This window comes from Anser cygnoides, chromosome 11, assembly GCF_040182565.1.
Source record: "Anser cygnoides isolate HZ-2024a breed goose chromosome 11, Taihu_goose_T2T_genome, whole genome shotgun sequence".
NCBI classification, from domain to species: Eukaryota; Metazoa; Chordata; class Aves; order Anseriformes; family Anatidae; genus Anser; species Anser cygnoides.
The window spans coordinates 17,244,588-17,257,001 of NC_089883.1; the positions used below are offsets into that span (position 1 = coordinate 17,244,588).

Consider the following 12,414-nt stretch of genomic DNA (forward strand, 5'->3'; position numbering starts at 1 on the left):
GAGTGACATGTTGGTTTAAATGTGAACCAGTACTTCTTTCTTCAATTTAAAATATCAACCACATTTTGATTAAGCAACATATTTATGTTGGATCAAACAAGTGAGTTGATACTGCAGTGTCATAATTTACTATGACTTTTGTTTCAGGAAAAGAAACGGTTAACAATTTGTAATATTGCTCGCCAGTGGGAGATACAGCAGAATCGAACAGCTCTTGTGGCTTCTTTAAACCAAGATAAAGATAATGAACCCTGTCAGATCAATGGCAGTACTGCATATGTGTTTCCTGAAGAAAGCAGGTATTTTATTCAGAAATAATTCTTTCTGTTCATGTCTTAAGTTCGTGTTATCAGCTCTGAGATCTTGCTATTTCATGATCAAAAATAAAACATCTTTTGCAGTATGAATTTTGTGAAGTAATTACAAAATTAATATATCCAAAATCATGCTGAAAAGATTTTTAGTTTAGTAATAGTCAACAGGTATCACCATAAAAACTAATATATACTTAGTCAACTAGCTACTGTTACATTACTAAAGAAGTTGGCGCTAAATTTTTGTGATTTTGCTAAATAAGGGAGGTTTTCATGTTTACAAGAAATGTTTAATATGAATTCTTGAGCCTGCTTAAGGCCATTCATTTCCTTGACAGCTTAGACTTTTACCTTTATTGCCAACAATTGTAATTTCAGTGTATATGAAGAGGTTTTGTAAACTGAGTCTTGAATTTATGTTCTCGGTTTGAACAGCAAGATCTCCTACTGGACTGCTTTCTTCAAATACCCTTGCTGTTTCAGCAAAAACAGTTCTTTGACATAGACTTAGTTTTATTTTTCACTTGATGTTGCCTGAGATGATATCTGTATTGTTAGCTTAAAAAAAAAAAAGTTACATTTTATTTTTACTTTTTAAAGTAAATTTAGAAAAGTTTCAAAGTAACATTGGTGTTTCTTTAAGTTTCTATTTAAGGAATTAAATCCTTATGGTGGAAGGATTATAGTCTAACTAGACCTCTGGAAAACTGTATGCACATATAATTCACACTTGAAATCAATAGGTATATCTGTTTGAGATAGAGATATATCTAATGATATCAATAGGTACGTATATCTAAATGAAATTTCAAATTCCTCATTGACACTGGTTAAACCAATTTATGATTGCTGTTAGATTTCTTTGAAAAGTATAATCTATTAAAAGTATAATCATTTGGTCTTTCACAAAGGTTAAATTAATCCATCTAAAACTTCAGTCTAGATGATAATTCAGTTACTTAAAACAAAACCCTTAAGTGCACCAACTATCTAATGTGTTTATCAATACAGTCAATGTTCTAATTGTATTATTTCTATGATACACTCATTGGTTTACTACTTTGCATCTAAAAGGTAGCTACCTGGCACTCCGCATAATTGAAAAACTAAATACAGAACTTAGTGGATGAAGTTTATCTTGCATTGGCTAAAACCGAACTAACACATTTTCAACCTGGTAAGCTCAGGCAAAAGCCTGAAAAATAGTCTGCAGAAATTTAATAGCAAGTACAGATTCCTACTGTGTCTGATCAACACGGGAAACATCAAGTGCAGTCAGGAAGTCTCTCTTTCACAAACAGAATCAATCTGAGGTTCAATCTACTATTGACTAGATCTGGCTTTTATCTACGCTCAAGTGCAACATCTTTCTGAAACTTTTTTTCTTGACATTTTTAAACTGCTATACTCCTTCTTGTTCTTCTTGTTTCTGAAGCTTTCCCCCCAGCCATATGCAGTCTCTGCTTTTTTGCCTTCTTCACAGTTTAATTACACAGTAATCATCCCCTCCGATCAAGACAATGTAACTACAGTAGCTGGAGCATTAATCTGTTAATGAACAGATTTTCATTGCTTGAGAAATCACACTTTAAAGTAAAATATTAAGGCTCTTTCCACAGAGTCATAGGACAGATCGTGCTGCAAAGCTGTCTTTGCTTATGCTGGATACAGTGACTTAAAGTTGGTATATTCCAAGTAGTTTCCTGACTGAATGTTATGACTTTTGTCAAATCTAAAATAATAAAACATAATGCATAACATCAGTTTCCAGGTTCTTGTGGAAGTGTTTGTAGTTTGATTTGTAGAATGCATTTTGGAAGTCAAAGTAGTTACTTTTGAAAATTAACCCCCCCCCCCCCAAATTTTTAACGACATAAACAATGTGTTTTATTTGCATATATACTCATAATACTCTTAGTATAATAAATAATTTCATTCTGTGTTCTGAATTGGAGAGGTAGGTTTGGAATTTTTTCTTTTTCATGAAAGGGTAGAGAAATGAAAGTGTGATACGAATGTTTATCAATGACTTAGATTAGTTTAAAGAGATAAGTGAAGACATGGCAATGTGTGTTAAAGTAAAGAGGGCTTAGACAACATTGCTGTCTTTTTGCCATGTAGCCCATGATGCTGTTTTACTCCTGATAGGTTAAAATTGACATGGACCTCCTAATATGCTATATAGTAGTAAAGAATTTTGGAACACTTTCAACATGAGCAACTAAGCAATAAAATGGCAGGTGAAAGTCAGCATGGATAAGTAATTATATATTCATGTGTGAATTAATGGGCTCCCGAATAACCATTTCCAGTCAAGGGTGAACTTCTGGAAGGTATCGTCAAGAAAACATCTGCTCAGTGATCATTAATAGTCAAAAAAGCAAAATACATTAAATATATTAGGAAGGTTGTAAAGAACAAAACAGTAACCATCACTACACAGCTTTCTAAACCAGTAGTTTGTGCTCATCTTGAATTCTTTGTGCATTTCAGGTCTGTTCAGCTGAATGTGTTCTGTGAAAGTAAGATGCAATGAGATGAGAGTTGAGAATACCTGGATCTATTGTTTAATTTAAAAATCAATCTTCTGAATTGGGAAGCTCAAGTTAATTTAAAATAAATGTGTAATAATCCTTATTAATTAAAGATTAAACAAGGATGACAAGATTATTTTCATCTCAAAGCAGACTAATGAATCCTGATAGTGTGACATAAGGGTTTTAACTAAGAAGTGATACTGTTGTTAAGAATGCAAGTAATTGTTCAGCGCTCTGAATAGCTTTATCCTTGGTTGGTTTTAATAACTGTCTGATCTTAACGGGCTGGATTCTACTGTGCTTACTCATGTTGTAACTTTTACAGTTTATATAGAGAACAGAATCTGAAGGTGGCTTTGCTTAGATAAGTGACATAGGTTGAAGTTGATTTTAGATAGCTAAAACAAGTTAACATTCTGAGGTAAAATCTTTAAACAGGTTATTAAAAATGAACGACATTTTCTGGGCTCTCCAACCCTAATACACAAAGTCTTTCCACTGAAGCAGTAGAGCTGCTGTAATATTACTTGATGAAAAGAGGATTTTCTAGCCCTTAACGTTTTTGAACCAGACTGGGTAGTGAAAATGAATGAATGCTGTGAATGGCAACCATATTTGACAGGTCAGATTTTAGTAAATGAAAAGACCATCGTTCAATAGAAATGGCTTTACTGCTGTGAAACAATCTAACTTATATTACTGCATTTTTATTTCCTCCACAGGTCTCTTGATACAATATTGAGCAGTGCTGTACAAGGCTTATCTGTTCTTGATTCTCATTTGGTGGAAGTGGAAGGAGACACTCTTTACTTGTATGGTTCTGGAGCACTGGAGTGCCTGGATCGAAACTGGAGTGTTCAAACAGCTGGATCTGTTGTCACAGTCTCCTTTATGTTCATGGAATTTGATGAAATTGTTCAAGTGTTAACAAAACTGAGGTTAAAATTTCCTAATTCTGTGGTAAGAATGGCTCAATGTCATCTGTGTGAACAGCTGTGGACTATTTATTTTGCAATGGAACCTTAGTTTGGCAGTCACCCTCAACTGTTTTTATGTAAATAGATACTTTTGTGAATTACATTGGTTTTATCCTATAATGTTTTGTTTAATTTGACACTTTTTAAATACAAGACAGATTCTCAAACAGAATGGTTGTTTTCTTTTCAGGCTAGTAATTATTTCCCATAGTTGACCTATCTGATTCTTTGAGAAAAACTGATGTAGAAACATGGTATTTTTTTTCTACAATATTACAGATTGATAGTATCAGGAGACTTTTGTTTGTATTGTAAGTTCAAAGAGCAAATAGCTGATAGGGTAGAAGAGAGAGGTAAAATTCAAAGGTAATAGCTGGTTAAATCAGTACAACTCTTGGAATTCTTCACTTCTTGATGAAGCAAAACAACATCATGAGAACCTTTTAGTTCATTTTTTTTCTTGGACTTGTAAATCTTTAGCTTTGAAGCAAATAATAAAGTAGTGATGGCATACATAAATTAGCTTGTCAGTCAGATGATATGCCTGCTTAGCTCCCTACTTCTTTTTAAGTATAATACTACGTAATGGTTTCATTGAGATAAATGAGTTTGTGGGGAACTTGTTTCGTTCAAAAACTTGTTAGGGATAGCAGAATCTCAGCTAGATTTCTTTATCTTCACCATCAATTTTTCCTCTTACCCCCAGTGTGCTGCTGTGTAGATGAATTTACCATGCTCATAGGGACACTGCTGTATGGCTCTGTTCAAAGAAACAGCAGACTTTAATGCCAGCTTGTGACAGTCAGAAACAGAATATTTAAAATACTGTACTGATTTTTGCATGAACGTTGTATTTGTTTGCAGAATTGAAGTAAATCTTGCTCAAGCAGTACCACTCTTTTTGTAACATGAAAACGATAGTGTTGTTACTAAAGGGTTTATAAATTGCTTGGGGGTTTGTAATGTTGACATTTTAAAATATATGTAATACACCGTTTAGTTGATACATCGATGTTTTTTCTCCCCAAAGACTGTAGATGAAGTGAGCTCAGTTGTGTAGTCAGACCTAAAGACTTTAAGTTTGAAAGTGATTTGTGTTGAACAGAGTAGGAATTGTTATGTTCACTCATTAGTGATTTCCTTACTTAATTTACTGTGCTTTGAACTTTTTTTTAAAGCACCTGAAGTTTAAGGAGACAAATCTTGTGACACTGAAGCAATTCAATGCATTAGGCCAGGTGCATCACATTGAACAGTTAACAGTTGATCCTCAGGGAAATCCAGTCGTCAGTTTTACTTTGTGGAAATATTATGTTCTGTTTAGACTGAACCATCTTAATCTACAGAAGATAAATGGAATTGAGGTAAGACATTGTTGCTTCTTTCTTACTACTGGTCTTACAAGATAAGTTAACGTTGTTTTTAAAAATGCAAGTGAATCACTAGTAGAATGAGCAGAATGATGACAGTGTCATTTCAATATTATGGAAAAAAAAGTGCATTCTATCACATAACTTATTGTACTATGCATTTGTTAAGTAACTGCACTGTTACAATTAGAAAAGCAGAGAAAATGCTTTGTTTTTTATTAAAATGTGGTATTGTTTCAGATGCTTTCAATAGCAAACAGTAGTTCAAACTTCCACCTGAGTGACAGATACACCTAAGGGGAAAACTTTTTATTATAATTTTAGAATATGCTTTTAAAAATTTAAAGAACTGTTAGGTTTTACTTTTGATTTTAAGAAGCAGTATTCTATTATGCTATATTCAAAAGGATTAGAATGCTAACATTGAATACAAGTGCAGAAATGTGCTTTTGACAGACTATCTAGTAGCTTACAGTGTATTACTTATATTTTTCCAGTGTTATGTGATATAGCTAAAATCAACTTTTCTTTTAGTATACTGAAGAAAAGTGTCTCAAAGAGAATTTTTTTCCTTTTTGCTTTGTACAAGACCATTAGTTTTTAAGAAGAAAGTTCTCTGAGACATGCTGTTTGAAGTTTTCCTAGTGATAGTAATCTTGGATTAATCAAAAAAAAAAAAAAAGCTGTCAAGGTTTGAAGTTACTAAACTTCACAAAATTCTCTACACCAAGTGCTATGGCACGCAATATAACAGATGCATTACAGTGATTGAGTTGGTGCCTGTTTTCCTAGCGTACTGAACTTGGAAAGAGGCACGTGTAATAGGCTGACATTGATGTGATATTACTGTTACAATCTTTTTGTGAGTAATGGAGCAAAGCATGTACTGCAGTAAGATAGAGAACATAAATTTCTATGAACTCAAGAGTGAATTTAGTATTAGTGTTTCTGTTGACCTTGACTTTGTGCTTCTCTTAACTTAAATAAAAATCACGTATTTCTCTGGCCAACATCTTTCTGTCTGTAATGCCCTTTGTTTCCCTCACTGCCTTCTGCACTCTGTTTTAGACCTTGCTACTGCTAATAGACTGTTTAGCAAGGTCTTCTACTCTTTGACAACTAAGTAAGGTTTATTTCATTTGAAGTGACAATGAGCAAAACTAATCACTGTGAAAACAACATTGAATTCATGTGTCTGATTTCCTGAACTATGTTTTCTGTAGTGAATTTCTCCTTGCCTTTTGGTGTTGCAGTATATGTCAGGCCAAAGATTTGTTGTATTGTCTATAAACATTAAACAGGAATATGATAAGATTACATTAGTTTGAATCAATTTAATTTTATTCACATGCTTTTTTTGTTCTGTATTATGCAAATATTTGAAAGTTCTTAGTAAGTATTGTGATTATTGAAGCTTATTTAAAAATGGGTTGCTTGCCAAAAATATCTTAAGATGTACAGAAATTAAATTTGATCCAGAAGTGAAGAAGTCGTTGAATGAGTTTCATTGGACTGTGTTGTCCATGTCAGATTTAAGTGATCATAAAGATTCCTTGTGCAGTCAATGGAAATCCAGGGGTCTAGAAATTTTGCCAACAAACTTTTGGCAGTTCAAAGCAGTTCATAATTTGGCCCTAAGGACAGAAGAAACACAGACCATGGTCTCTAGAATGTACTAGCTAAGGCAAACAAAAAGCAGTAACAAAAATCAACCAAACAACAAAACCTTCAACATGCTTTATCCAAACAGAAATGTGTAAAATTCATCGTGAAAAACTTTCAGCCATTGAAAGTATGTTAAAGGGACATCTTTGTTGTAATTTTGATACAACAGTATGGATCACATTTAGAGAAGTACAATGGAGGAAGGTAAACTTTGTAGGCTTGAGAAACACCACCATTTATCTCTTTTATTTGCTTTTATTTTTATATATATAAATATATACACACTTCTTTTAAAATAAATCTTTTCTGTGATGCTGCCAAAATCAGAGACCATAAATTTAAGTATATTTAAAGTACTAGTAGAAGCAAATCTAAGTTTTGAAGATATGCCTGGAATATGTCTTCATGCGGTGTTTTGTATAACTTTTCAGTTAATTCTGAATGCACGTATGAAATATGAATGTGCCAATTTTCTAACTTCTCTCTTTCTCTCAATTTTATTTTTCCTCACAGGTTACTCAAAACGATACAGTAATGGCGGAAAGACTCTTTGGCATTCTGGCATATGTAGCATCTTCTGAGCTGCCACATTATCGCATGCTTTCGTTATTTGGAGAATCTAGGTAAAATTAGTTCTTAAGATATAGGAAGGAATACGGAGGCTTTGGTTTTTTTTTTGAATAATACAGTCACTGACTGAAATGGCAACAGGTATTTCTGAGAGAATGAAGTTTTCTTGTTTAGCTTGTTTTATTTCTCTGTTAAAATTTCTGAACATTGAGTTCCTTTTTTTTGCAGAAAATCTAGTTCTGTTCTGTTGCTTCAGCTTGAAGAACTATGTTTGTTAAACTATAGATTTCTTAAAACTGAAATGGGATTTCTCTCTGAATGAAACATTGTCACTTCAGTAATATGCTGTTATAGCAGATACAACTTCATTTTATTCTAAGTACTATCCTGTTGAAATTTCAGAGAAACTGTACGGAAGCAAAATGAACTAAACTGGAATTTGTCTGGAATGTATTGTTTGAATTCTTTTCCACGCTGTCATGATAAATTCTTTCTAGGTAAAAAGATACAAATTCCACAAATAACTTAGGAAAGGTAGGTGTCCTGAGTACTGCAGTAATATTAGCACTTCCTGATTCAGGAAGACAGATGTTCTCAGAGGTTGTATGAAGTCTCCGAAGAAAGATGATAGGAACATGCGTACAAATTCACTGCATGTTTAATTCTCCAATTGGGCTGATATTGGTGAGGATTTATGTAGTTTCACAATGAATACACTTTTTTTTTTGCAGTTATTTCAAAGTGGATGACTATAACAGTTAACAGATTTATGGGTTGATGCTGTAAGAAAAAAGGTGCTTAAAAACTTTTTAGTTTTCTATAGATACTTAGTAAAATTTAAGCTGCAAGGATTCCTATTTAGGATGTGAAATATGATACATGTCAAAATGTCAGTTGTATGGAAGCAAATTAACTGAAGACTATTTAGTCATCTGTATATTTTGAGTAACTTGAGGATGCAATAAACTTGAAAGCTCATAAATGATATGATCAAAGGGAGAAGAGGGGAAAAAAAAACTCGTCATCACTAGAGACATCTGCACTTAAAAAAAAATAGTAAATCCAATGATTAAAACTGTAAATCTTTATTTTCTTTCCACAGAATGAAGCAATTCCATGATCTGCTGGAGGGAAAGGGAAAGAAATCTGGGGTTGGAATTGAGGAAAGTAGTGATAACAGGAGAGCTGGAGGAGAAAGCACAGCTCGAGCAATGTTGAATTATACAGCAAAGAATGTTCATATGGAAAAGCTTGAGGTAAGTATGTCATTATAAAATAATTTCTTCCTCTATTATGTATATATTTGACTACTACTTATGGAATTTGTGTATCAAATTTCAGTTGTGCTATTTAGAATGATGGTTTTAAAATAACACTGCTTGCCATATTTACATGTATGATCAAACATTTCATCTAACTAATCTCTTCTAGATAACTGGAAAATGGTCAGTTTGTGTCTTTTAAAGAAGTGGTTCCTGAGAGGTACCACAATCTGATAAAAATACATTGTCACCTGAAAGCATTACATTGGTAATGAAATGTGCATACCTTAGGGAAATATCAGAAGTGAACACATCTTTGTTTTACAAAGAATTGCACATTAGGATTTTTTTATGGAAGTTGGAAAGTATGTCCCAAAATGAATAGGTGAAAAATACCTTCAGACAAGACTTGAAATAGCACAGCGTCTAGCAATAAAGAAGTTCCCTAGCTTTTAAATGAGTTACAGGGAAGGAAATATATAGAAAATGTACTCACTTTAATTAAGTTGCAAACTGGTTTGTTTCAGACAAGAGCATCAGTCACTCTTGTTTCAATTTATGTTCCTAATCTACATCTTCTGCTTGGTCAGAGGGAAATTGTTTCCAGGGAGAACGTGCTTCTTTCAGCCACTATCTCCTTTCTGAGCAATCATGAGTTATAGTTGTGTGCATCCTGCTTCCCACATTTGTCCCATCGTTTGCTCTTTTATTATATTGAAATATATAAAACCTCTGGTGCCAGAAATTTAATCAAGTTCAGTAAACACTGAATTCAGTTATTGCATTGTGGTTTTATTATCTCGGATACATAACATTGAAAAGAGTGTCAGCATGTGTGTAAATTAGCAGTAAACTAACTTGATAAATACTGCCAGATAAGTAAACTTAGCAAACTTAAGTTAGCAGTAAACTGACGTAGTAAATGTGGTTGAATGGTTTTTTTTGCTAAACATGACAGGTTAGGTTCATTGATAAATATTTTGTTTGTTTGTTTTGTTTCAGGTAAAAGAGCTGGAAAGCATTTTTTTTTTTTGCTTTATCACTCATTTAAAAAAAAAATCTGTTTTGATGGCCCAAAGCAGGAGCTAACATTTTACTAGTCCCATAAATCAAAGTAGTTAGATATTTAGCAGCAATATAACTGTTTTAAGCTTATTATGGCATTTTATAGAAACACTACAGAAACAGGGATTAATGCATTTTGACTAAAATGCAGAGCCAGTAGTTTCATGAAGTGTGTTTCATTTATTTTCTATTATGAAATTATTTTTAAAGCTTTGGGTTACTTCAGTACCTAATATATAGTACATGTTAGGAATAATGCACTTGCCAGAGTCTATCAGGGAAACTATGAAAGGGATGCTACATACTGGCTTACTTTTCTGTGTGACAATATGCTTGGTTCTTGTTAGGTCAGGTCGATAAATATATACTTTCCAACTGTTGTAGTGTAATCAAGAAAAGCTAGGAAGGGAAGGGAAGGGAAGGAAGGAAGGTAAGTCTGGTGCTTTGAAACTTCTGTAAACTTTTCACTGCTGTCCCAGGAAGCAAAAACACACAAAATTGTAGTGCTGCTAAAAGGTACTTACACAACTACTTAAAAGTTGATTTTTGGATAAATTAATTAATCAACAATAGTATGAATATTATTAATACAATAAGATTGTTACATAAGCTTAAGAAGACCCTGGGTTGTGCAGTATAAAACTATCAGAGAAAAGTGTTGCTCTTCCCGTGTTAATCACTGTTGTTTTTTTTTTGTTTGTTTGTTTTGTTTGTTTTAATTCATTAAACTTCTGTGGATGTTTTTTGAATTTGATCTTGTTTGACCTTTTCTTCCTTTCTCTTATACAACTTATAATGAATGGTTTCTCCCATACAGGAAATCAAGGAAAGAAAAACATTTTGCCAAACATATGTGGAGAACTTAGTGAAAGAAGCTGCGGACATCCATATGAAAAATGAGTCCTTGCAGAAGCTCTGGCCTCAAATGTTCATTGAGCTTGTCAGAGATGCAGTGATAGAAATACGCAATAAAAATTCCTACATGAAGCTCTGCTTACAGAGGATTGCTGATCAAAAACAGTAGAGTCAAGGCCTGTTGTCTTGCAGGCTTTTGGTTTCAGTATTTATTGTATGATGTTTCACAAATTTAAAATGATAGAATATAAAATTACTGTCTGTATGGAATAATTTATTTTTTTTAGCCCCCAGAAGTGTTATCTTTAAATCTTAATTAACTCTGTCATCTTAGCTTTCTTGATAGTGTTCAATTAAAAGTTGACCTGCATAAAACTTTGATAGTGATTTCCTGGCTACAATGAAGAGACTGCATAGAAATAACTTGGTGATGGTGATTATGCCATATGTCACTAAGTTTGTGTTTGTTTTTTTTTCCTGCTACCCTTGCTTCTGTAGTGCTATACCATTGATGATAAGGAATAAATTTACAATCTGTTTGCCATATTTTTTTTATTGAACACTTCCTCATTGTCAACTTTTTGACTATTCCCTGCTGTTTAAAAAAAAAAACAAAAAAACAGAACACGAATAGTAGTAGATTTTTTTATGATCAAAAAGTAATAAATTATTGTTTTTATACCCCGAGCTTTATGAATATTTTATATGATTTAGTTTGTCAGGTGATAGAACACGTTTTCAGATCGATTCCATGACAGTTCTCAGTATATCAACATTTAACGAACCTATTTCTCAATTGAACAAATTGCCCAAACTTGATTTCAAGTTTTTTTCGTTACTTTTATTGTTGTTAGTTTGTGTGAATTGTTATACATAAAAAAGGAATTTAGGGTATACCTACTTAAGCTTTATTTTTATTCTTTTATAATTTGTTAATAGTACTTGTTTATTGACTATTAAATGCTTAATGGGGTGGGTGGGTTTGAATTAAGGTCAAATGAACTAAAATGTATGCATTCAATTTAGTAAGGAAACTGATGAATGTTATTTGTAATCACTGGCACCTGTTTTGTTTCTGTGGCTGCGTGAGAATTTCTGACTGTTATCAATAAAAACAAATTCTTCACTTTTGCCCTTCACAGATACTTTAAAGAAGTACTGTATGCAAAGAAAAGTCTTCTCCTTAATGGTGCATGAAGAGATGAGATTCAGCCTGCCCTCAAAATCAACAGTGAATGGATAGAAACAGATTCTGTAGTCCAGTGAAGTATAGTGCAAACACCTTACTAGCTTCTGCCCAGAAATTGAATTTAGGAACTATTGGCAAGTCCAGCTGATTCCCGTAGCTAGTGTTTATACGTGTGTAGAAAGTTGTTCCATTTAAATTGAAGTTTTGAATTCCATTGTGTCTTAAGTAAAAGAATCAAGAACCTTCGTTATTCTTTTACTTGATTCAAATTGGTCTAAATTGACTGAAGCTCATTTATAGAAAATAAGTATTCATAAACCAAAGCAAACATGTTGTAAGGGTTTATATGACTCAAAATGAACATTATTTTTCCACTCCATGTGGATAAGACTTTCTGGCAAAGCAGAGGTGCAAATTCAGTTCCATAAGGTTCTATGTCCTGAAAGGAGCCTAGAGTCAATAGCAGGAGTCAGGTCACAGCTATCTCGGAATATGGTCTATTTGCATTTGGGTCAAGCTGCTGTATCTAATTTGTCAGAAGGAATCTATTTGCAGAGCATGTTACAGGTTAACAATGTCATGCATACTGTTAAACGTAACTTTCAAATAC

General features: G+C 33.1%; 1 protein-coding gene across 2 annotated transcripts in view; it reads left to right on the forward strand.

Moving 5' to 3' along the window:
• LRRC49 (leucine rich repeat containing 49) overlaps positions 1-11,743 on the forward strand; it is a 45,923-nt gene extending 34,180 nt beyond the window's left edge. For both annotated transcript variants that reach the window (XM_067003965.1, XM_048060305.2), the window contains 6 exons: positions 148-299; positions 3,574-3,811; positions 5,007-5,192; positions 7,377-7,486; positions 8,536-8,689; positions 10,578-11,743. In XM_067003965.1, coding sequence (XP_066860066.1) covers positions 148-299; positions 3,574-3,811; positions 5,007-5,192; positions 7,377-7,486; positions 8,536-8,689; positions 10,578-10,784 — 1,047 coding nt within the window. In that variant the 3' untranslated portion in view covers positions 10,785-11,743. The remainder of the gene's footprint in view (positions 1-147; positions 300-3,573; positions 3,812-5,006; positions 5,193-7,376; positions 7,487-8,535; positions 8,690-10,577) is intronic.
• The last annotated feature ends 671 nt before the right edge of the window (positions 11,744-12,414 follow it).